The sequence below is a fragment of the Oryzias latipes genome, chromosome 18 (genome assembly GCF_002234675.1).
Source record: "Oryzias latipes chromosome 18, ASM223467v1".
In the NCBI taxonomy this organism is placed as follows: Eukaryota; Metazoa; Chordata; class Actinopteri; order Beloniformes; family Adrianichthyidae; genus Oryzias; species Oryzias latipes.
Genome location: NC_019876.2, coordinates 2,940,657 through 2,965,893, shown reverse-complemented (window position 1 = coordinate 2,965,893; position 25,237 = coordinate 2,940,657). Strand labels below are relative to the sequence as shown.

The 25,237-nt window shown below is 43.4% G+C and overlaps 1 protein-coding gene across 1 annotated transcript; it reads left to right on the top strand.

Moving 5' to 3' along the window:
* Positions 1-709: 709 nt before the first annotated feature.
* On the top strand, positions 710-24,508 carry LOC101157847 (FH2 domain-containing protein 1). Its single transcript, XM_004086730.4, has 14 exons — positions 710-882; positions 13,440-13,840; positions 13,986-14,141; positions 14,224-14,285; positions 16,371-16,473; positions 16,548-16,633; positions 16,710-16,810; positions 17,037-17,107; positions 19,183-19,290; positions 19,547-19,617; positions 19,788-19,905; positions 20,758-20,922; positions 21,004-21,099; positions 21,438-24,508. The coding sequence occupies exons 2-14, from the start codon at positions 13,508-13,510 to the stop codon at positions 23,469-23,471; spliced, it is 3,504 nt and encodes a 1,167-aa protein (XP_004086778.2). The 5' UTR covers positions 710-882; positions 13,440-13,507; the 3' UTR covers positions 23,472-24,508.
* Positions 24,509-25,237: the final 729 nt, after the last annotated feature.

The following is a 25,237-nucleotide window of genomic DNA, read 5'->3' as shown; positions in this document are numbered from 1 at the left end:
ATCATTGAAGAAAAAAGGTTCAGCGCACTGTCTTGTGGGGTCTAGATGACCCAACTCCCAATGTTAAAGTGCCTTGGATAGCACAAGGGTTAACTGAGAGGAGTTACGGGCGCAACCCTCCACTCTGTCGTCTCGCACTTCCATTTCAGGGGAATACCAAGTGATGTCAGCACCAGGAAGAAGGAACATGAGAAATCGGAGAAAAAACAGGGAAGCCTAGAAGGTGAAGGTCATAGTGGAGGGGTACTAGGGGCAATAAACCCCAAGCTGGCAGGTCCCTGGAAAGGTGCATTGCTAGGAACAGCTAAGATACCTCACAGGCCCCTTAAGCTCCCAGGGCTCCGGTAGAGGACCTGGCTTGGGGTAAAAGGGTGGGAGGATACTTTTTTTTTTACATTTCCATGTATTTTTATTACGTTGTTCTGGTGGAACATTTGCGCATGCGTTTTGAACTCCTGTCAAGTCTTTAATTACTTTCTCCATTGACTGACTGAGGAAGCACGTGACGTGCCAAAATGACCCTGTAGGTGCTCCCCCCGTGACCGTTCCTGTGGGAGTCCCGCGTGTTTCTCTGCTCTTCTTATCTGAGCCGGACACGCACGCTCACGGCTGGGCGTGAACGCGGGACGGAGGCCGCTCATCGGTACTTCCAACTGAGACTGCGCATGTGCAAACCAGCCGGGAAAACCACCTCCCTCTTGAGCTTGACGCTTCACTCGCACGCGCTCTCCTGTGGCGTCAGAACGCTGCACGAGCTGCCGGCGCGCGCCGCTTTATAGATGCTCTGCAACTGAACGGAGATCTTAATTGAGCAGCTTCTCACGGGAGTTTATCGTTTATTTATTAATTCCACGCGCGAGGTCTCGTGTCACAGAAGCTCCGGTGAGTTTTCCTTCAAATCAGCTGTGTTTACTTTGTGAAGAGACAGACAATTAATGTTAATTTGTACAACGCGATGTTTTAAGTGATAATTAATTGTTGTGATTAACTATATAAAAATATTACAAAATATAAACAGACTTTATTTAGAATAATAGTAATAATACATGTTTTTGCTGCATTTTAACCAACATGGCAGCGTCTGTTTATAGCAGAAAACTGCTTATCAGGATCTATGATGAATTCAGAGGGACTTTCTCAGAATTCACACTTATATTTTTAGTCATTTTCGCTGCTTTTGTGTAGTTTTCCAACCGTGAATTATAATCCAGCCGTTCTTTTTAACACCAGTCAGTCATCTGTTTATGTTTACATCGATCAAACAGGTAAAGGAAATTGTGTTTTTTATGTAAAGGGACAAAAACAGCTTTGAAATGCTGTTTATTCCAGTTTTTCTTTCATACAGTTTCTATTTTCTTTCTTTAATTTTAGTTCTGATCTTTGTTGTCATTTTTGTGGTTTGCTTGTAAATGTTGGGAGATGCATTTTTCATGATTGCCCCATTTCTTTTTTCACTTTTTGTGCTGCTTACATGTCATTTTTAGTTCAATAAACTATAATTTAGAACATAGTTTCATTTTAAAATATCAGTTGGCAGGAATATGCATATCATTTTGTACAGAAAGCTGACTAGAAAAGGTGATAAATAGCCTGAAATGTGGTTTAAAGTGAATCTGTGCTCATATAAGGTCAGAGTAGCCTCCATTTCCATGGTCTGCTGTGCTTTTTGGAGCTGCTCTCCATTGTTGTGGTTTGCTTGTAAATTCTCCTGCTTCACATTCAGACGGGCAGCCTGGCCTTTAGGCTCAGCCTCCATGTTTGGTCTGTCAACAGAAAACAGTTCTGGGTTTGAAAGTGGTGAGGCCTTCCTGAAACGTTCAGGCCCGGAACGGTTCTGTCTGAGAGGATGACTTTGGAGTGCCCCCTTTGGCCCCCAGTGTCTCCTCTGACCGGCCAGGTGGTTGTTGTTGTTGGCACACGTTAGGACTGAATTTTGCCCTTTTGGAAATGAGGCTGGTCTCATGGTAAACCCGTGACACGCCAAAGTAAAAACGTACCTGACTGCTGCACTTGATCACCTGAGGAAACTGATCCACCTACGGGACCCGAACATACCTTTTAGGTTCATTTCCCTGACTGAGAATGAAATGATGACGTTTCTGTTGTTGGGAAACTCGCTGCTGTCTGTTGGTGAAGTTAAGGTTCCTGCTCGACCCTCTGACCTGCCTCAAGCTCTGCTGGGTAATATTTTAAAGGTTGGAGGGTGTTTCCTGTCGCTATGGTAACCTCAAAGACCAGGGATGCTCACCCAGCCGTTTGCTTTCCTCAACCCCCCCCCGGCTGTAAAGCACAGCAGTAAACTTTAGCTTCTTCGTGGAGCTTAAGGAGGATTTTCCAACGTTTTGCTCATTTTTTGAATCTGTAAACGGAAACTTCTCTTGTTGGTAAATAACCTTACGTAACCTGCATCAGCGTTTTCTTTTAAGGCGCGTGTGTGTGTGTGTGTGCGTGTGTGTTCCTTTTCTTTTATTTTCACCAGCATCTGTGCTCACTGCCGCTTGTCTTGTAAATGAGGCAGAAACATCTCATCTTCAGGGATTTTGGCTGGGGTTTCCATGGCGACCGTGGGACTCCTCTCTTTGTGCGTCTGACCCGCTCTGTTAAGTTTTGGAGTTTGTTGGTCTCTTTGAAAATGATGGTTTCTGTTGTAGGATCCTTTATTGGTCTTCAGAGATGATTTTTCCATTCTTTGTAGACATTTGTTTGGATTCATTCCTTTGTAGTTTCTCATGTGGTTTTCTGAAATATGCTAAATGTTTTTTAAGTTTTGGTCATCTTGTTGCTTATTTCCTTTTTGTTAAACTGATGATTTGAATAATTAATTTTCTGACCTCACTTATGAAGCAGTTTTTCATCGATCACTCCTGTATTTTTGACATTTTTTGGTTTGATATTTAAAAAATATATTTCTAATCTTCTGTTGGATTCATATTCCATCATTAAAAAAACAGTAGTCACTCAGATAGTTAAGCTCTGTTGGATGTTATGGTGGTGAACAGACTCAGATCTTTTGTTACCCTGAAAGGATTGAACACCTTTTGCATCCAAACTCAAACATTTTTGGAAAATTCATCAGGGATGTTGGGGAAATCATAAATACGTAGGCTGGTAAAGTAAATGTGAAGCAGCTGGACTGTCTGAGTTTTTAAACAAAAAGCAAAAGCAGAATTTGACTCAAATTGACACAATGTAGTAAGTCACACATGGAGGCTTTTTTTATGAAGTCCAATAAAGAAATATGAGAAGAAAAACTGAATCATAAACTGTTTTTTTCATCAAATATTTATTTAGAACCAAAGCAGGACTCCTTCATGATGGTCAAACTTCCCCTTTGATTAGTTCATTACCATCCTTGTCTTAGTGTTGGAAACAACAGCACATCATCTGCAAAGAGCAGAGGTCTTTGGTCAGAGGTCAAATAAAAGTAATTAAAAAACAAAAAAACAAACAAACAGACTGTGAGTCTGAGGGGCTTGATTTAATACACCTGTAGCCAGACCAAGTGATTGGGACACCTGATTCTAGATTCTGGATGGGTGACCACATAGTTTTATTATATTGAGGGCGGCAGTTTAGCTCAGGCGGTAGAGCAGGTCGTCTAATAACCGAAGGGTTGGCGGATTGATCCCCATTGTGGGATAAATAAAAGTAATTTAAAATAAAAATAATTAAAAGGTTCATTTCCTCTTCTGACTAAAACCCCTGGACACAACAGCCCTTACTGAGGGTGAAAAACGCTCAAACCTGCTGTAAGGGGGCCAGCGAGTAGCCCACACAAAATTTCATGCATGCTGCAAGTGACAGGTTGTAGTGAACACCCATAAAACACGAAAAGATTAGTAGGTGAGACACGCATGACGCACACATTTTTTATTTCAACCTCCCCCTCCAAAAAAAAAAAAAAAATGCACCTTCATTAATGGACTAATATTTGCAATTTTCTAATATCTTAATTTCGCACAGCTTTCATTAACCTTACAAATACTTCAGGATACACTTACAACACTCAAGATAATGGTACATTCCCTTTTCATGACGTCCCTTGAGGTGGATGTACGAGCTGCAAGGAAACTTCAAGACACACCCGTGGTCCCGTTGAGATGCGACCGCTTCCCTCCACGACCCTCTACGGGCCCGAAACATCCAAAAACCCACAGCGCCCGTACAGATCAACCCACCGTGACAAAGAAGTGCCTCTTTAACCTGACTGTGACAAAAGTCCAACTCTCTCTGGAGTTTAATCTGTCTGCTGGGTTGTGAGTTAATCTCTCACCGAGTGATACAGCAAAAGCTGCAACACTTCTGACCTGAGACAGCTAGCAGAGCATCACAACACAAAAATCCTAACTCCCTACGAATCTGTGAGCACAATCCAGTCATACTCCAAGACAAAAACTGAATTCCTTCACACAAACATCCTTCCACCTATAGACCTTTACTGGGAATGTGTGTTGCCTCATCTTTACTCTGGAAAATATTTCCAGGATAACCACAGATTTGTTAATTTAGGGGAAATCCAACAGGAGTTTTTCAGTTCAGGATGTGGAAGGGTAAAAGCTTCTTCACAGTTCTGGACTCTGGAAATCTGCCTGAAAACAAAAAAAACAACAAAATCTTCCAAATGAATCTTCTCATGTTTGGTTGTGAGATGATGACTGTATTCTGCAGAGACATGGCTGACAGACTAACAGGTGGGATGTTTTGGTTCAGCCAGTGTTCCCAGCTGCTGCTGTTTGTCTTTTTGGAACCAGTGAAGGTTTTTGGAATGGTTTAGGACACCTGATGGAAGCCTTACACCTGCTGGCATTTGAAGATGTGGATGCATCAACGGTTGATGTGAAGGCCGCTTCTGTTTTAGCAACATTACACATTTCAAACTGTCTAAAATAAACTGCTTTCCCGGATGAAATTCATTCTGGTTGAAGGTATCTCCACACGTTAACCTGGTTTTACATTAACATCTGCAAAAGAAGCTCAGTAAGAGTTTATTTGGAGCACGAGACTTGAGCTTTGCCACAACCCAAAAGCAGAGAACTGGAGATCCCATCTGGCAGACCTGTCCATGGTCGGACGGATCAGCTGGACTTCATACATGCCTTTGGACTCTTTTAGGAGCTGTGCTGTCTTCTAAACACAGATATAAAAACATGTACTGCTCCTTTTGAAGCAGAATCTGGGTCAGTGTCTTTGAGTTCTTGGATTTTCTTTTTTCTGTGTTGGAATTCCACAGTTGAAGCAGAGCCGTGACTCTGGTCTGTAATCCTCCGACTGAGGCGTCAGGAGATCTGTCACCGCTGGAGAAAGTGTGGGAGCTCTAATCCCGTCAGACGGCTCAGCGGCAAGCGGCTGGTTTGCAACCCGCAGAAATCCCAAGAGACAGAATTCATACAAATATAGGGAGGAAGATGAGCGTCTGCGTTGATTCTGCAACTCTGCGCCAGATCCCGCCTGGTGTGGGTGGAGTTCTGCTTCAGTGAATGAAGCCTGGTTTAGTGTTTGGTTGGAGAAAAATGATGCACAAAGTCACTGAGTCCTGCAAAAGCCACCTTTTCAGAACAAACCAGATGACGGCAACACAATGTTGTGGTTTTCCTTTTTTTGTCTGACTCTAGACCTCCATATAAATCTGTAATGACTCATCTCTTTTAATAACGATTGCACAGCATGAGTCATCAAAAGCTGAGTGTTTTTGTTCCGTTAATAATTAGTGCGTCTTTGTGTTTGTGTTCGCTTTGCTGTGCCACACAAAGGAGGTCAGGTGAAGTTTTTGTGTAAATATTTGTTGCTGCATTGTCTCACAAACAGGTTTCTGTGTGTGTTTCACTGTACTCCTTCACTGGAGCGGTGCACAACTAAGTAACGAGAAGTCAAACCGTCACTGAAGGCATCACTCTCAAACAGATGTTTCTGTCGGCGTTTCTTCAGGCGGCTTGATGAAGCTCGAACAAACATCAACATATCATCGGCATAAAGTTTTTATACTACGTTTTTCACAAGCCTGGGGTAAAGTGATAAAGCAATATTAAGCATATTAAATTTAAGGGTTTGACACTTTTAACATAAACTTATACAGTGCAAATGTATACAGTAGGGATGCAATGATTCACTTTCCCAAAGATGTTCAATGATTTGACATACTGTTTAGTATCCTAGAATTGTGGCATCCTTGTTAAATATAGAACAGGAACTAAGATGAAAAGCTTCAACCAACAAAGCTAATATTGGTTTTGATCTGATTGTGCTTCTTAGTGAGACATTGCAGCTTTGAACTCCTCAGATTTAGTTTATCTTTAACTGAGACTGCTTGTCAGATGACATCGATGGCACAAAAGAAGCTAAAAGTAAATAATCTGAACTAAAACTGTTTTAGCACCAAAGAAAAAAAAAACAACAACTTAGAAACACACAAAAGTGTCCGACCAATCCAGAGTTTCCTCCAGTTGAGGTTGACTTCAGTCCATGAACTAAACAACTACATGAACAACAAACTGCACACCCAAACTGAAACCATGGACACAAAAGCTAATGTAGGGCTTTGATGACAGAAATATGAAACTGGACACTTGTAACAGAGTCCCTCAGTTTTTAACAACACAACAATTTGACAAAACCTACTGCATTTAGCTTTTATTTTTTTAATAATATTGTTGTATAATTAATCTATATATGGTAAACATTAAAATATCTTTATGCTGTTTCAAGACAGTATTCTAAGCTGTTGGTCTTTGGACATTGGTTGTTGGACGATAGTAGTTGGTCTTTGGTTGTTGGGCTTTGTATGATGGTCTTTGGTTGTTGGTCTTTGGTTGATGGTCTTTGGTTGTTGGTCTTTGGTTGATGGTCTTTGGTTGTTGGTCTTTGTATGATGGTCTTTGGTTGATGGTCTTTGGTTGTTGGTCTTTGTATGATGGTCTTTGGTTGTTGGTCTTTGTATGATGGTCTTTGGTTGTTGGTCTTTGGTTGTTGGTCTTTGGTTGATGGTCTTTGGTTGTTGGTCTTTGTATGATGGTCTTTGGTTGTTGGTCTTTGGTTGTTGGTCTTTGGTTGATGGTCTTTGGTTGTTGGTCTTTGGTTGTTGGTCTTTGGTTGATGGTCTTTGGTTGTTGGTCTTTGTATGATGGTCTTTGGTTGTTGGTCTTTGGTTGTTGGTCTTTGGTTGATGGTCTTTGGTTGTTGGTCTTTGTATGATGGTCTTTGGTTGTTGGTCTTTGGTTGTTGGTCTTTGGTTGATGGTCTTTGGTTGTTGGTCTTTGGTTGTTGGTCTTTGTATGATGGTCTTTGGTTGATGGTGTTTGATTGTTGGTCTTTGTATGATGGTGTTTTGTCATGTTGACCAGCATTTATAGTAAACAGAGCTGACTATGGAATGTCACACATTCTTTGAGAGATTTCAATTTCCGTTTACATAAAAACAATCAATTTTGGTCCAAAAAGACACCTTAATCCAAAAGTTTTTGTGTTAGCTTGAGGCAGTTTCTCTATAAATGTGATAAAAGCATAATTTCCAAGACAGAAGAAAGAAACTCGACTTTCTTCAACTTTGCCCGACAGTGGCCGAGGCTGCTCAGTAGAACGCGTCTTTATGATGAATGGTGTTTAATTTTTTTCTTTCCATGTTTACCTGAAGGCATCAGTGGCTCCACCTGCTGCTCATAGTAACTCAGAAACTGTGATGAATCCGTTTTTGCTCTCTAGACCAAGGAAACTGGAGTTACAGTTCCGTTCCTGTGACTTTTGGAGCTGCAATGCTGCCAGTTCCTGCCAGGAAAAGTGTAGCAGAAGGAAGAGGAGCGTCCCCCGTGTGGAGCGGTCAGCCGTATTGGGGTCAGAGTTGCAGGAATGTGGACGCTGGGGCGGACCATAACTGGGTCGCCTGAGCGAAGCCGAGCGACGAGTCTTCAATGATGCCTTTGAATCAGGCTTTTTGTTTTCTGACTGAGCGCCTCGCTGTCACTAGAGATTTCCCAGCATGCATCCGGAGGTTCCTGAGTCAGTTCTGGAGTTATGTAAAAGTCAGGCTGCTGTGGCACCACAATGATCAGCAGAACATCAGCGGTTCTGTTCCTGTCCGTGTTCTGTTCAGTCTTCTGGGTATTTGCAGTCCAGTTCAACACTTTGCTGCTGTGAAATTTCTTTCTTTGTTGTAAACTTACAAAAGACAAAAGTGGCTTCATTCTCGCCTTAAAGAACGACCTGAATTCAATTCAATTCAACTTTATTTGTATGGCCCAAATTCACCACAACAGTCGTATCGATGGGCTTTCCCTGTTCTGAGCGGATGGGAAATATGTGCGGCTGCTTTTTCCTCACACTCGTGGTGCCGGCGTTACAGTAAAACACGGCTGGCGTGCAGCAGGTCTCCGCTAAACTAACAGCTGAGTGGCTTTTAGGGGGAAAGGACGGCGTGGATCTGCGTGTTTCTGCTGACAGCGTGGACGCGCTGCTTTCATGTCTGAGTCTGTGGTGATGGAATAATCCGAAGCACTTGAAATACTTCACTTTGCGGCTTTGCTGCAGGCGTTTTTGTTGTTCTGGGACATTACCGTAACACCTGCTTTTCTTTGCTTCTCTTAAAGCCTTTGTTGTTGTTTTTTTGTATTTGGTCCGTTTCAGTGTTGTTGTCTTTTTGATTTTTTACACACACTTGGGTTCCAAACGGCTCTATTCACCCTGAAAGTTGGTCATTTATCTGTGAGGCGTTGAAGGCGGAGCCGTCAGAGAGGGAAACGCACAACATTTGGGTTGTGTGTTGTTTGGAACCTTGTTACCACGGTGATTGGAAGCACTGATGTGTTGCCACAGGAGCACGCGTCAGCCCCCCCCCCAGATTTGACCTCTGAAGCCCTCGTTAGAGCAAAGAGGAAAACCAATCCATCAAGCTGCAGGAGGAATTAAACCACGTCCTGAATGTTTGCTGTCAAGGAGCATCTGCAGACGTCAAGAAACACTCTCACACCACACCAGGCAGAAAATGAAGAGGGCGGAGCTACACCAGCTCCATCTACAGGAGCAAAAGCTGACATTTTAAGGAGATACATCCTCACTTCTGTGTTTTTCTCCTGCTGTAAACCTTTAGATTTACTATTGACCTGGTTCAAAGGTCAAAACCTGTTTTTTGGTCTTAAAGTGACCTCATTTTACCAAGTAAGACTTCTTCTGTAGGAGGTTCTGAGCCTGTGATGTCACTAAATCCCAGACTCTGGTTGCCAATCAAAAGACCCACATAGAAGTTTGTTGAGCGATCGCAAAGCCTGTCCAAAGGCGGAGCCGGAACCCAAACAGAACATGGATGTTCTCCATGGAGAACATGGAGATGGCATGATGAGAGAAATGGTTCTGCTGAATGTGACTGTTTGGAATCAACGCAGAGACTTTAGTCTGAAGATATTCAGTCACAGGTTTACGTGATCTTAAAACTTTTTCATATGGATTCTCTAAATTGGACTTTGACCACAGTCAGTTGATATTTTGAAGACATTTAATTTATAATAAAAATGAAGGTAATACTTCTCCTAATTTATAAGTTTATTATTTGTAAATGTTAATATTTTGGCTGACATTTTTAAAATCAGTGCTGAGAATTAGCTAAAGCAAAATGCATAATGTAAAGCCAATATTTCAGTTCTAGCAAAGTGTCACCTGTTTGTCTGTTTTGGTTTATTACTGACTCGGTTTTTATTCTGCTTGAACTAGTTGAGCTATTTTAACAAGACAGACCAATGAATAAAAATGCATAAAAGATTTATTGCTGTTTTAAAGAACAACAATTAAATAAAAAGGTTTTTAACCTGTTAACAGCTGTCACAGACGATGGCAAAAATAACCTGAAATTACCGTAACTCTTCAACAGATTAAATTAATGTAACTCCAGCGGATTCTGACACGAAAAAAAGTGAATTTAGGTCAATATGAAACATTCATGAAGTGTAAAAAAAGAGTAAAAACAGCATTTTATGTTGGTAAATCCTTGTTTTTACATCATGTCGGCCTAAGGCTATTATTCTCTGCGTCAGAATCAGCTGGTCTACCTTGATTTGGCAAAATCAATTCACATTTGCAAAGTGCAGAAACAAAAATGAAAGTGTTAAAGTTAAAAAGTTACACTTTACGTTAGTAAATCTATATCAGTGAAGTGTTTCATATCGACGAAAAGCCGCTTCCCCTTTAGGCCATTATCAGTTGGTCTACTAGGATCGCGTAAAACATTTCACTACTTTAGTTTTACACATCAGTGCAGGGCTGATTTTTGCTGAAAATGCAACACACTTTACGGGCGACAGTGGCTCAGGTGGTTGAGCGGGTCGTCCAATGATCGAAGGGTTGGCGGTTCGATCCCCACTCCCACCAGCCAAAATGTCGTTGTGTCCTTGGGCAAGACACTTCACCCTCCTTGCCTCCAGTGTGGCTCCACTGGTGTGTGAATGTGCATGAATGCTCCCGGTGATGGTCAGAGAGGCCGTAGGCGCGAAATGGCAGCCACGCCTCTGTCAGTCTGCCCCAGGGCAGCTGTGGCTACAACCATACCTTACCATCACTAAGTATGAATGAGGAGTGAATGAATAATGGACATAATGTAAGCGCTTTGGGTGTCTTGAAAAGCGCAGATAAATCCAATCCATTATTATTATTAACACTTTACGTTAGAAAAGTGTAAAAAAGTTTAAAAAAAGTCAGCATTTCACCGTAGTAAATTGTTGCATAAACGGCCAAAGCTGCTTTTCTCTGTGTCTAAATGAGCTGTTTATGTTTATTGGGTAAACACTTTATGATTGTAAAGTGTAAAATAATGATTTAACGTTAGTAAAATGTTGTTTTTACATGAGTTAAGTTGAGCGTTACTGGTTCTCTGTGTTAATCATGTAAAACACATCATTTCAAAGCTGCTTTTCTCAGCTTTATACGCTAAATCTCAGGTGTTAATGTTTAAATAAGCTTTTCATTGTAAAGAACTGTAGAGCAGCTTGGTATTTTCACACTTCAGTGGAACAAAACAGTGAAAGACGTTTGAATTGAGCCGTTTTCTTTTAAAATGAACATTACTTCACTTCAGCGTGAAGAGAGTCCCTTAATGCTGGAAATGAGCTGCTCTCCAAACCATCACCTCAGGATGTGAAAGAACCTCCGTCTCCTTCAGAACCAGCTCCCACTGTCGCCTGCATTCAGGCTGACATTTGATGGGAGAACCCAGGCGACGGAGTTATGCAACGCTCTTGGCCAGGCTTTCATCTTTAATTCACCGGCCGGTGGTGTGGATGTTTGTGGACACGGATCCGGACCTCCACACGCGGGAGTCAGCCCCTGTTTTTCTTCAATAATTAATCTGTGCGGGAATGTAGCTGTAATCCGGCGTGGGACCGTTTCTGGGTTTCCTGCTGATGAGATTTCCGAGAACGCTTGACGAAGCCAGAGTTGGTGGGAAGGTGAGTGGGACTGCAGCTCCTCATCGGCGGGGATCCCACTGATCTTCAGCGATACCACCATTAGTGAGAAGACTTGATGAAGAGGAGGCCGAAGACTGAACCAATGCTTCATCTGCTGCTCGTGTGTTTCAAAATAAAACTTGGTTGGGCTGTATTATTGTTTACTTTTTATTTTATCATCAGCATAGCACATTCTCCAAAAGACTGGACAGACGTTTGTTCAGTTTCTCTGAACGGCTACAATAAAAATGAAGAAAAACAGTCAAATATTCAGAGGAGATTTACATTTATCAGAGCAGAATGGTTTGGTTTTTGTTTAACAAGTGGCTCCCACACGGCATCAGTGTAGCATAAAGGAAGAATTCAGGCCTGACGGCTTTATTTATTATTAGTTATGACAGCAGAACAAAAGAGCCTAAACTGATTTTCAGACTAAAATAAAGCTGCCCTTTGGGTTTCCATGCTTTTATTTTTTTTAACAAATCAGAAGTGAATATGAGGGCTGCTCGGGGTTTTTGGGCTGTAAAAAAGACATATGGGGTGGGGATGTGCTGTGGTGCAGTGTTTAGCACTCTCACCTCACAGTGGTCTTGGTTTGAATCCCGGTTGGGTGTGGCGTTGGCATGTTCTCCTCGTTCATGCGTGGGTAAAAACATGCTTCTCATGTTCACCGGTGACTCCAGATTCTCCCTGATGCTACGTTCACACTGGGCTCAAATGTTTGTTCTGATGATAAGTTTGGTTAAACGCTACGAAGCCCATTGAGACGAACGACTGTTGCTGTGAATTTGGGCTATATCCATAAAACAGAACTGAAGATTGAATTAAACGCGCTTATTTGTGCATTTCGGGCATTCAGAACGTTAATGTTCAAGTGCCGCTACGCAAGTTTTTAAGTCCATTTTTGCCTGACGGTTGTTGGGTAAAATCCTGTGACTCTGAACAGAAATAAGCAGAAAAAGCAGAGAGATGACGTCAATGTGATCGTATTTGATGTTACCCAGTTTTTAGCAGATGCTCCAATCCAGAATGTACAGATAGTCTTAAGCCTGGTCTTCAAACCCCTGACCCGCTCTGAACCCGCTGAGGTACAGCCATCTCCATGAGAACTGAGAGGAACTTGTAAAAAGCATCACTTTCAGGTTACTAAAGTGAAGTTAGCAAAGTTTGGTAAAATGTTGAAGAGTTATGGTAATTAAAAGAAGGTGGGTTTCTTTGTGTGTCACAGACACAGACTAAACTTTCCCAGTGGTCTTTTGTTTAGGATTGCTTCCCGACATCATTCTGTTTACATTCACTCCTGCTAGCTTCCAGCCCCTCACAGCCCCAAACTAACATAACCAGTGCAGCAAAAATGGCAGCCATATTTTATCCAACCAGTCGTACAGTTTGGATCCAGATTCCAGCTCAGACGAGGAAAACAAAGACGGTCATGGATCTTTTTGTCTGACAGTGGACGCATCAGAATAGAGCAGAGCAAACTGCGTTTTTTTCATCTGCTCCTGATTCACAATGACTTGAATTAAGAAATATTCAGAAATATCTTTTTAAGCTTAATTTTCTTAATGTTTGTCCTCCATCATGAGAAAATGCTACAAGAACACGATAAAAACACCAAACGCACCATTTTCATTGGAGTGGGTCTTTAACATCAGACCGTTAGCTCCAGTTTTGACACTCTGCAAATTACCAAAACTCTTTGTAATTCCAACAAGTGTAGAAAAGCGGCTTAATGCTGATATGCAACACTTTACTAACACAAAGTTAGTAAAGCTGCTTTTTCTGCTCCAGAATCAGTTGGATTTACGTTTATGCGTGAATGGTCAAAGACTCTGGTGTCTTTATTTTGTGTCGCCAGACACATTTGTGGTATTTAAGGGTCAAACATGGACGTTACGGGGGATCTGCTTCCTTTTGCAACTTTGTGTTCCTGTGAGAAATTTTAACTTTTGTTGTTTACTGATTGGCTCCTTCGTCTCCTCATTAGTAAATGTCATTCCTCTTTCTCTTGTTTTTCAGTTCCGTCTTTGCTCGCTCGCTCATCCATCCGACTCTGGTCTCCATGACGCGATGAGCGGCCTTCATCTATGTCCTGTCTGGCCATCATTCCAGGGGACCTCCACCCAGTGGTTCTGCTCCACCCAGCCGTAGGGATGCATGTCATGGACAGCGTCTTCCAAGGCAATAAGAGTGAAGGGTTCCCCCTCCAGGAGCAGGAGGTAGCTGTTGCCGTGGTGATGCCGTCAAGCTTCCCCACTGGATTTTATGACAGAAACGACAGGAAAACGTTGCCGGATGTTCCTGTCCCTCCTCCACCTGCTCCTCCTCTTCCACCACCTCCACCCGCGGGACCTGAAATGGGCTCCAAGAAGAAGAAAAGAATCAGGAGCTTTTTCTGGAAGACAATTCCAGCAGAAAAGGTAGAGCTGCAGCTTCTCATCTCTAGTTCCTGGCATCACGTCGGCGCCCTCCCGTACCAGCGTTTCATTTAAGGCGTCACATCTGGGACTTTTGAGGTTCTGTTGCAGGTTTTGTGTTTCTCATTCACATCATGGTGGATTTCAGGTGAAAGGGCGAGCCAATGTGTGGAGTCAGGACCAAGTGCAGCAGAACTTCCAGATTGATGTGCAGAAAATTGAGGAGCTGTTCTGTCAGAACGATGCTGCGGCCAAGCCGGGACGGACGAAGAGCCAGGGCCTGTTCAGAGAAACCAGGGAGCAGGTGGGCTGGTGGTTCACGACTGCAGAGATGGAGGGGGGCGTCTGTCGGCTTCTTCTATGCTAACAAATCCCCCTTTTTGCAGGTGTCTATTCTGGACTCCAAGAGAGGCATGAACGTTGGGATCTTCCTCAAACAGTTCAGAAGGTAAACTTTGCTTTGAGGCTCACTCTGTTGAAACCAACAGCTGCATGAAATACTAGAACACCTTCAGAGTCTCCTGTTTTACTTCATGAGTCATATGGGGAGGAGGCGGAAATACACAGGAGTGTAGTGGTTGATCTTGAACGCCACAAATATTCATACTGGGACAGATTCCAGATGGAATGGTCATAGCCCAGTATCCCAACAGCCTGTGTGAGTGGTTGTGTGTCTCTGTGCTGGACCGTCAAACCGTCCAGGGTGAAGTCCGCCTTCACCTTCACCCGACAGCTGCTGGTTAGACGCCTCCTTCACACGGATGCATGAAGGAGGAGGCCGTGATTTCAGAGGCTCATTTGTCTGATGACGAAAAACCAAACGGGTCACCAACAGGCCGACTCTGCAACACGCTGCAGGTGTCTTCCATAGCGTGACATGACTTCACGCCCTCATCAGGAGGTGTTTGCGTTTGAAACAGAGGTGGCAAAGATCCTGAGTTGTGTAAGAACGTAAACCAACGTAGCGAATGTTCAGAAATGGGTGATTCACGGAGGTTTGTGTGGCATGACGGCTCAGCCGCGTCACTGTGAGCTAGGGGAACTAAGGAGGCCCTAATAACCTAATGTTTAGTGTAACGAGGAAAATCCGGACTGCATCATGAGACATTTCCTAAAAATATCCTCTACGAACGGCCGAGCTCTGTTATCACAAAGACGAGGCGACACAATGACAGTCCTGAAAAATGATGCTCTGATTGTGCCAACATGCTGGGAGTGTGTGCTACCAAACACACACACCGACATGCAGGCTTCAGGGAGTCTGAAAGGACAAGGCGCCACAGGAAGGAGGCGTGCTGTCACTCAGCCATCCATGAGCGTCACGCACACACAAACACGCACGCATGCATGCAAGCACGCACAGTCTCTGAGTTTGGAGCGTCGCGTTCTCTCAACAATCATCTGAAGGCCTGAAATAAACGCTGACCCCCCCCCGTTCAGACGTTTTACAGCCGTCTTGATGACAGGATGGAGGTTTCCCCATTGACTGTATGTGTGAACTGGACCAAGTCGGCGTGAAATCACACAGAAAAGGGTTTCCTTCCAGCTGCAACCAATTGAAGTCGATTCAGACGCCATTTTTCCTCGGTACCAACGGTCCGTGTTGGAGCCAGACGACATCATTAAGCAGAGATTGTTCAAAGTTGGTCTTAGTCGACGTTTCCATGGCAACCACCCCTGCCAATCAGGAGTCAGTTTGTTGGAAGGCCACTCACTTCTTAAAAACGGGCTACGCAAAATCTGTCAAAAAATTGGACGTGGGGTCTAGCAAGCTCCACCTACTTTTATTGAGGCATCTGATTGGTCAGTTTCCAATTTGAAAAACAACACAGAGGCAACGTTTGAATGAGATCCTGCTGCTCTGCAGAAACTATGTACTAAAAAAAAACAACATAAATTTTATGATTTCCGCTAAAAACTGCTTAATCGTAGTAAAAAGACATCTGGAAATGTTTTTGCAACAGAATTAATATAGTTGGAGTGGGACTTAAACTGTACCGCTCACAAGAAGAAGACGACTTTAAGATTTTGTAGCAACTTTATTTAAATTAATTGAACTTTCAAGAATATAAGATATTGTTTGATGGGTATAGTCAACAATAAAATCTCTCTTTATTTTTTCAGCATTTATTCTTGAAATAAACTTGAATTCTGAAGGGTTCTGAAGGCTTTAAACTCTGTGACCTTATGACCTGAACGATGCAGCTTTTCTGTGGATCTAAAAACATCTGTAGACAAAATGTGTTTCTTTTAGTCGTTGAAGCACAAACCAACAACAAGCTGGTTTTAAAAGTGGACAAAAGCAACAAACTGGAGAAGATTTTGTGTCAGTAACTGTGGATTTAATAAACATAAAGCTGAAACTGATGTCATATTTCTATAAATGTACATTTATCGCTGCTTAAATGTGTGGCAGACACTAAACTATAATCAGGAACAAACATTTAATTTCCAGTTGTCTTGAATTCTAACGGATGCATCATTTTAGCACATGCAGGCATCTGTCTCTGCTAATTAAAACCTGTCCCTCCAGGTCCAACGAGGCAATTATCGAGGACATTCGCCACGGCAACAGTGAGTCATTTGGGGCGGAGCCTGTGAGGGAGCTGCTGAAGCTGCTGCCAGAGACGGAGGAGGTGAGGTTTGCACACCGGCAGATGTTTGAATCCAGGAGTGAAGAGCACAAACACGAGTCTGCTGCTCCCCACAGGTGAAGAAGCTGGAGGCGTTCAGAGGCGACGCGGCGCAGCTGGCGCTGGCAGATGCCTTCATGTACCTGCTGATCCAGGTGCCCAGGTGAGCCCTCCTCACCTGAGCTCTAAACAAGGCGTTCTTCAGTGCCTGACCTTTTTCTAACGACCCTGCTCTGCAGTTACTCCGTTCGCATCGAGTCCATGCTGCTGAAGGAGGAGTTTCCCGCCTCCTGCGACGCGATGAAGCGCGACATCAGCATCCTTCGCTCCGCCACCGAAGGTAACGACCTCGTCAGGTATTTCAGGAGTGTGACCTTCCAGACGTCTTCACTCCTCCTGTCTCAAACTCACACATGTGCTATTATTGGCAGCGTGTGTGTGAACTTCATCACCGCCTGAACCGCTAACGAAGCTGCCGAGTCTTCGAGCCATCACACGTTTTAGATTCACAAGTTCTCCTCCTAACTCTCCTTCTCTCTTTTGTTTTCTTTTCTGTTTTTTTCCAGAGTTAATGAGCTGCAAGGAGCTCCATGCTGTTCTCCACTTGGTGCTGCAGGCCGGAAACATCCTCAATGCTGTAAGCAGAGAACTGCTCTCATGAATAATTGGACAGGATGTGAGGAACGAATGGATGCTTCAAAAGAAAAGATTACTGCTGTTTAGCCACTGATTCAGCAAACGTCACGCAGGAGCAGGACTTTGATTGAACGTTTGAGTCTTGATGACCTCATAAGACAGAAAAATCCTCTGATAAAAGATCTGTGGTCTGGGATCAGACTCTGAAAGCATTGCTGTGTGATTTGGGACTTAAAAATGACAGCCAGGACAATGACAACAAGTCAGTTGTCAAACAAAACTCATCTCAGAGCAGTTGGTTTCTGGATAAACCATCCGGGTAATCTGGTGAAGGCCGCAGCGGCCTCAGGCCTGAGAAGCTCCAGGAAGCCCTCAACCCAGAAGAATGCAGTCATCAAGTTCCAAAAAACATCCAGAACCCACAAAATATGTGAAATAAGTGATAAAATACTAAACATTGGGGTCAGTACATCAAGGTTTGGCTTCATATTTAACAAAAAAAGGTTAAAAAGTTGTAAAAACTCTTAAAAAACACAAAGGAATACTGGACACACAAACAGGACATGTTCCCATCTTGGATTGTCTTCGTCGTTGAGGTGGCAGAGTAAAGTGGCGTTCAGATTCCTACAGATATGTCACATATTATGGTTCTAGATCAGTGTTTTTTTTTGCCGCAGCTCAATAGTGTGCCGTGGGAGATGGTCAGGTGTGCCGTGGGAAATTGCCCTCATTCACTGATCTTAAAACATTTCCCATCTCCAGGATTTCAGCTCTTTGTTCATCCAAACCGGCCATGATAAAACACAGAGTAGTTAGGAATATGAAAGATCATAAAATACTTTTTTTCTTTGTGTTTATTTGATTCTATCAAAGACATTTTGATAAGAATGACGGTACCGCGATTTAGCCGCAGCTACAGCTGTTTTCTGAACAGTCCCGCCCCTTTAACTGTCTCCACCAATCATTCTTGGAGGCTTAATCACATGTCATCAGTCTGACCAATCAGAAGTGGTTAAAGTCTTCACTTCCTTGTTCTGATTCTGCTCAGAAAGACTCTCAGTTCCAACAAAAATACCAGCTAAAGCCGTGGAACAACTGAACAAAACCATGAAGCTCAGAGAAGAGAGTCTGTCTGCCATCACTACATCTCCCATGATGCATTCTGTTAAAGTGACAGCGTCTCAGCATAAAATGAGTCTTCCCTGGTAAACGTCTTGAAACAACAACGAACACATCAACCAGTTTTTAAATCTTCTTGATGAAATCAGAGGTCACAGGTCAACAGTTTAGTTCTCCTTCAAGGTTTGTGTTCATTAACAGCCAAACATCCCAGAGTTTGGTCCAAGTCATCTTTCTAACTCAAACACTTTTCTAATAATGTCTTTGGATTATTTTAGATGTTAACGTTAAGAAGAAGGAAAAACAACATTGATGAAACAGGACAAAGGCGAAATGGCCAACAGACAATTAAACTAAACTGAAACAGTTTAATCATCTAAAAAGAAATAAAACATTTTTGTTAAAGTTTTCAAAGACTTCATCTTTGATTAAGACAAAAGAAAAACTAATAAAACTTCAACATGTTCACTTTTTGTGGAGCTACGGAAAACAAATATTATTTTTTTGTGTAAGATGTATCAAACATATTGTGATCACATTGTTCAAAAAATTACATTTGCCTTTGCACTAACATTAAAAAATAAATCACTATTTAGAAAGAAAAGATTTGTTTCTTGAGGTTACATAAACTGGAGGGAAAAAACAACTACCAGGATAAAATTTCAAATAATTTAGTTGAAAATATTACAGAAAACTAACTTAAGTTTTATTACATCTTTTAGAAAAAACAGCTGCAAATTCAAGCTTTTTCTGCCACAATTATCACAAAAATGCATGTGAGATTGTGGAGGGACTGCACATCAATCCAGACTGAGTTTCTCAATTTTTAATGTTTGGATGCTGGCGTGCCACAGGATTTATGTTAAGGAGAAAGTGTGCCTGGGCTCAAAAGAGGTTGAAAACACTGATTTAGAGTGTGTTTTTTATATTTTGACCCTGGAGTTCTGTCTCTTTCAGGGAGGCTACGCAGGAAACGCCGTCGGCTTCAAACTGTCGTCTCTTCTGTCTCTGGCTGACACCAAGGCCAACAAACCGGGCATGAACCTTCTCCACTTTGTTGCTCAGGTGAGCTGCAGCCTCTCTGTTTGAACTGCTTCCTCTTTTCCTGAGTGCTAACTGGACAGTAAAGGACACGTTTGTCTGGGTGAAGACTGGATAGTATTATGCTTTGGTTAAGGGAATCCTGGGAAGAATGGGTCCAAACAGATAAACAGACTGTCTTTAATGCTAAAAGGATGTGATGGTGTGTTGGTCATTTTCCACTTTCCATTTTTGAGAGAAAGCTTCTTAATAAAAACCAAACCTTTCCTGTTTCCTTCAGGAAGCTCGGAAAACAGACGAGAAGCTGCTGGAGTTTCCTCACAAGCTGCATAACGTCCAGGCAGCGTCCAGGTCAGACATGACTTTACCTTTAGGAGACTCTGATCCACCAAATCCTTGTGGATCTCCACCATTAAAGAGCCAACAGCGCCCCCTGCTGATGGTGTGCTGCAAACATTCTCCTGTAGACAACCTTCAGCAGTGTGAAAACACCGATGTTTTTATCTCATGTGGTTCTTTAGGATCTCCTTGGTAACTCTGGATGAAGAACTACAGCTGCTGACTTCCCGCACGCGCTCACTGGAGGAGAATGTCCAGAGAGACACTGAGCTCCTGCAGCAGCTGGACGCCTTCCTGCAGGTAAGACGCGACCATCACACGCAGCTTTGGTCACCAGTTTATTCATTTAGACATGAAATGTTTTGTTTCATAAAGAATAGGCGATGATGTCATAGGTTGTAAAGAAGACCCTCACTTCCTGTCCAGCATTGATACGATTCTGAAAGACTTACAATTTAAACTTACTAAGTTTGGGAAAGACCCTTCGGTTTCCCAGTTGGTACGTAGGCATGGGCACCGTTTGGACTTTATCCGGTCCTGGTCCCAAACCCGTTTCTCTTTAAACAGCTCTGGTGTCTAAATGGTGCTTCAAACAGGAAAAACAAACCAATTTTTTCCAAAAACCATTTAAGTGGGACAATTTTATTTGTCATATGTTTGCTTCATTTTGGGTATCTTTGTTTTGTTTGTTTTTTTGCTTAATGTGATCTAAACAAACAACAAAACTCTACAAAATTAAATCCTTTTGTCCTTATATTCTTTTCACTGCTATAGTAAAAACATTATCCAGTGTCCCCTCGCTGTATCGCGGTTCACCCTATGTGACCTCTCAGTTTGGTGGGTTTGTTTTATTGCCATTAAGAATGTTTTTGTTTTTTGGCAGCACATTGCGCTCTGCGTTCTGATTGGCTGTATTCCATTGTCTGCTTTACAGAGTGCCTTCAGTCTGCTACGTTTATATTATTCTTTGATTGTTGAAAACGTTTAAACTTTTAGAGTTGAAAAGAGAGAAGTGTAGAAAGTGTGTAGTGAGGAGTTTTACAGCCTTAAAACACGTTCAAAAGATGAAGCTGACTGCTTTCCAGATTTCAGCAATGGCTGGTTATTTTTAGACGAGGGAACGCTGCATAATTATTTTGATGTTTTTCCCAGAGCGCCACGTCTTCTCTGTGCTCCCTGCGGACCAGTCGACAGCAGCTAAAGAAGGAAGGCAACGATCTGATCGACTTCTTCTGCGAGGACGTCCACGCCTTCAAGCTGGACGACTGCTTCAGCATCTTCCACACGTTCTGCTTGAGGTTCACGAACGCCGCCAAAGTACGTCCTCAGACGGATGACGATGAGTAAATGGAAGGAATGAAGGAAGGAACAGATGTCATTTAATCCTCTCCTTTAAAGGAAAACATGGAAAGGGAGGCAAAGGAGGCGGCTCGGCGCCAACACACGCAGGAAGTGGAGGAGCTTAAGAGGCATTCGTGGGCCGGAGGAGAACAGGTAGAAAGACTAAAACGCCACGCACGACCGAAACATGTTACACCAAGTAAAGAATTTTCTTTAACCTGCTGTAACTCTTTGACCATTAACCTAATCTTCATAATTCCAATGGATTTCCAATGGAAAAAGCTGAATCCGATAGATTTACACTCATTATGGAAACATTTGGATACTGTAAAGTGCTGCATACCCTGTCAGAGTCTGTCAGAATGACGTTATGTACGTAAACGGTTGAAGAGTTACAGTGTTTTGAAGATCGTCATCACTGGGGCTAAAGCTGTAGGGTCAAAAGGTTAAACTTTGGTTAGTTTCTAATTTAAATCAATTCTGTGCCGCAGGCAAAAGGAGCTATCGGGATGCGCTGCAGCAGTGAGGCAGACGTGACAGCCGCCTCGTTGCTACAAACTGAGACCAAGCACCTGATGGGGCTCCTGAGCCCCAAGTCCCATCCACGGTCCCAGCACAAAGCCTCTCAGGATCGCGCAGGAAGCCTACGGCGAACGCGCAACTCGCCGTCCAATTTGTCGTTTGTCCTGGCTGAGCGGGAACTAGCCACACTGTTGGAAATGGGGCTTGACCCAAAAAGTCCTCAGCCAAGAGGACTGAGAGGAATCAAGTCACCTGAACAGAGAACAAGACCGCCTTCCCCAAGGGTGACCCCTGCCAGCCCACCATCAGGATCTCCTTCTGGGCACTGCGAAAACACCAACCATGCCGCTTCACCTCACCTGAACTGCAGTGAGACGCACAAAAACTCTCCACTCGTCTCTGAATCCACGCTTACCTCAAATCTAAACGAACAGCCAGACCACAAAAACCACGAAGACGATAAAGGAAGGAAGGAAGATCTTTCCCAGAAGACGACTCTCTCCACTTCAAGCACAGACGCTACCAGAACAAAGACAGACGATGAAGGATCCAGTCATGGAGTTCCCTGCAGGGATGAGAAGACCCAAGGAAACCCTTCCAGTACAGACAACATGTGTGTAGTTCTAGAAAAATGCACTCTGGTCTCTGAACTGAAAGCATTCCAGCAGGAGGGGGTCACCAAACCAACTCATCACCCCAATGATGTGGTGATCACAGATTTGGAAGAAGATGGCACCGACCAACCTGGAAAGACCGAAAGAGCCGATGTAGAAACCACCAAGAAGCCCTCGTCTTCCTCTCCACGAGAAGGAAAAGAGGACAAGGTGATTGTGTGGTGTGTGACAGGCGTGTGCGACGCTGTGGGTGAAAAGAGCTCCACGCTGTTGGAGGGTCATCAAGACCAGAGCTCTCCTGCCTCAGACAATTCTTCAGACCCTCGCCTCCCCAACGAAGGAGCAGTTGCGCCCGTCAGCAGCCAGCCTCAGCCCGCGTCCCGTTCTCAGACCGTGGTACCAGCAGCTTTCCTGGGGGGTTGTCCAGCAGAGTCGATGCCCTCTGCCACCTCTAATAAAAAGTCCAATGTGGCGGAACAGTCAAAAGTTGACGGCAAATCCAAGAAGGATTGTAGGAGTTCATCTGAAGTTCCCCCTAAAAATAACAAAGCTTCACCTAAAGCCAAGGACCTATCTGCTTCTAAAGCCCGACTTGTGGCGACAAAACCTACAACCTCAGCAGCAGACAGATCAAAGCCGGTCCGCACCCTCACCAAATCTGAGAATCAGGAGATGAGGAGGGTCGTGCCCATCAGCAGAACCTCCCAAAGCTCTTCGTCCTCAGCCAAAGTCTCTGCAAAGCATCAGCAAACGCCTCTACGAGAAAGACCCTCAACTGCTGCTGCCCTCCGACGATCCAACACCAACAAGACCCCAGAAACCAGAGACTCCAAGGCTTTAGACGTTCATGCGTCTGTTCGAAACCAGAACCAGGACTTTGAAAGAAAGCCATCGCTGAGAAAGCCCCTAACAAAACCTGCGGTCCAAGCAGAGGAGAGGATATGTCGCTCCACGCTGAACGTGCTAGCTCAAGGCAGAAGAGGGGGGACCGTCAGCGCTCCAACTACTCCTCTGCATAAGACCACCTCACCGACAGTCCAGCCGGGTTTCACCCGAAGCACCGCATCCTCTTCTTTCAGAAAAACCCACTCCACCCTCGGTTCCTCTGTTCGTTCCCAGCCGCCCACAGTTGGTTCCCTCAAAACCTCCACAAAAAACACACCTGCTAGTCCGTCGGCTGCTGCATCCACAAGGATGGTTTCTCCCAAACTGCTGGATCCTTCCGGTTCCTCTCCCACATCCACCTTAAAGAGAAATCGAACTATCCGATCATCCACCCGCTCGCCTCTTCACGGCCTGACTCTCCATCAGGGCCACAGAAGAAACAACAGCGGCAGCTCCACTCACTCTAAGGATTCTGGGAAATCCTCAAGACCCAACTGGAGATAACCAGAGTCCTTCTGGAGACGGACGTTGGAGGATTTGTTTGTAACTCTTTAATAATGGGTGGGCTCTTTCCTTGGTGCTCATGGGAGCGACTGTTCCCACGGGGAGAAAGAAGGCATTTCCAAAAAACCTCTGAGCGGGAGATGAAGGCCTCCAAGTCAACCTTCAGCTCTGGTCTTTGACATCCATGTTCTATGCATTTGTTTAAAAAAAACAAAGTATGTTTTAAACAATGATTCCCAGTGGAATCGGGCCCGGTGGGTCGGTTCCTTAAAGGCTCTGGCTCTTTATAGGCTTGTTCTGCTCCTGACTTCTACTTTGTCTTTGCCGATAAAGTTAGAGAAGATTCAAAATTCCACTGGAGAAGCTAAAATCCACTGAAATGTTACAGTTCAGGTGAAAACCTTAAAGAAAAGTTTCTGTCTTTGTGCTGAAAAATAAATGGGCGATCCACCAGGATCCAGGTAGAACTGAACCGAGCTGCTCTTAGCCGGTCCAAAGTTCTCAGGGTTCTGCAGCCCTGGTCCGGTTCTGTTGCTGACGGGGATCCGGGCCGATCTTCTGAAAATACTTTCAGCTTTGTCGGGTATTTCATGAAAAATGTTGACCCCAAATTGAGAAGAGAAAATAGAGACTAGAATTTCTTCAGTTCATTTTCCTCAAGTCAGTATTTGTTATTTTTCACCAAATTACTACAAAACTCTGCACGGATATTTACCAAACAAATGATTTCCTTCGGAAAAAACTTTATTTAAAGTGAGGCATCTGGACGCTCAGCTGGTGCTGCGAGAGACGACAGTTCAGTCTATTTAGGAGAGACGTCTGTTCGTTTTTTATCATCATTTCTAATGTCTAAATCTCACTGATTCTCATTTTAAATCGATTAATCCATTTTAGAGACGTTTGTACCTGGTACATTTCCTTTGATTCAAGTAAAACTGTATGTTTAATTTAAATGTATATATTTGAAACAAATGACTTATTTCTGGTCTCTGAATCAAAGAATCAGAAAGGCTAAAGATTCTACTTTGTCTGAAAGAGTTAGTATATTTATGTATGTTGTCTCTATTATATATGAATAAAAAGATGAGTTTTGCTAATAAATGTTGTTCTCTGTACATCTGGACTCAAATTCTGTCCTTTTCTAAATCTGCCTTATTTTAATTCAGTCAGTAAGGATTAAACAGAATGTCGATGTCGACGTGACGAGCAGATAAACTAAACGGATGGTTTCTACGTCACGGACACATTCAGCTTTATCTGCAGCTCATCTTATAGTTTTCATGAGCAGACGAGGTCCGCTAGTTTGTAGTTCTTTGTTCTTTACACGAAAAACACAAAAAATGGAATCAGGTTTTTTTTTAAATAACTGAATGTAACACACTTCCAACAGTTCAACAGTTGCTCCAGACATGACACCAAAGGGGATGTAGTGGGTTAAGGAAATGCTGCCATCTGGTGGACTGAGGTCAGACCTGCAGGGCAGCTGCAGAAAGGCATCATGATGCTGATGCCTGTCTGGCATCACACAGAAGCAGGAAATGATGATTCACAACTTTGAAGAACTGGAAAATGGATGTAGAACATCTGCATTCTTCCTACGAGTGCTGGTCTGTCATTGGCTGGATTTTATTTCTGTGCTCAATGCTTGAAGAGTCCACTTTTCTCCGCTTCAGAATCAGTTTACGTTGATTGCGTAAACACTTCACAACTGTAAAGGAGCCCAAAGCTTCTTTTGTCAGCTTCAATATCCTTTAGAATCACATCAA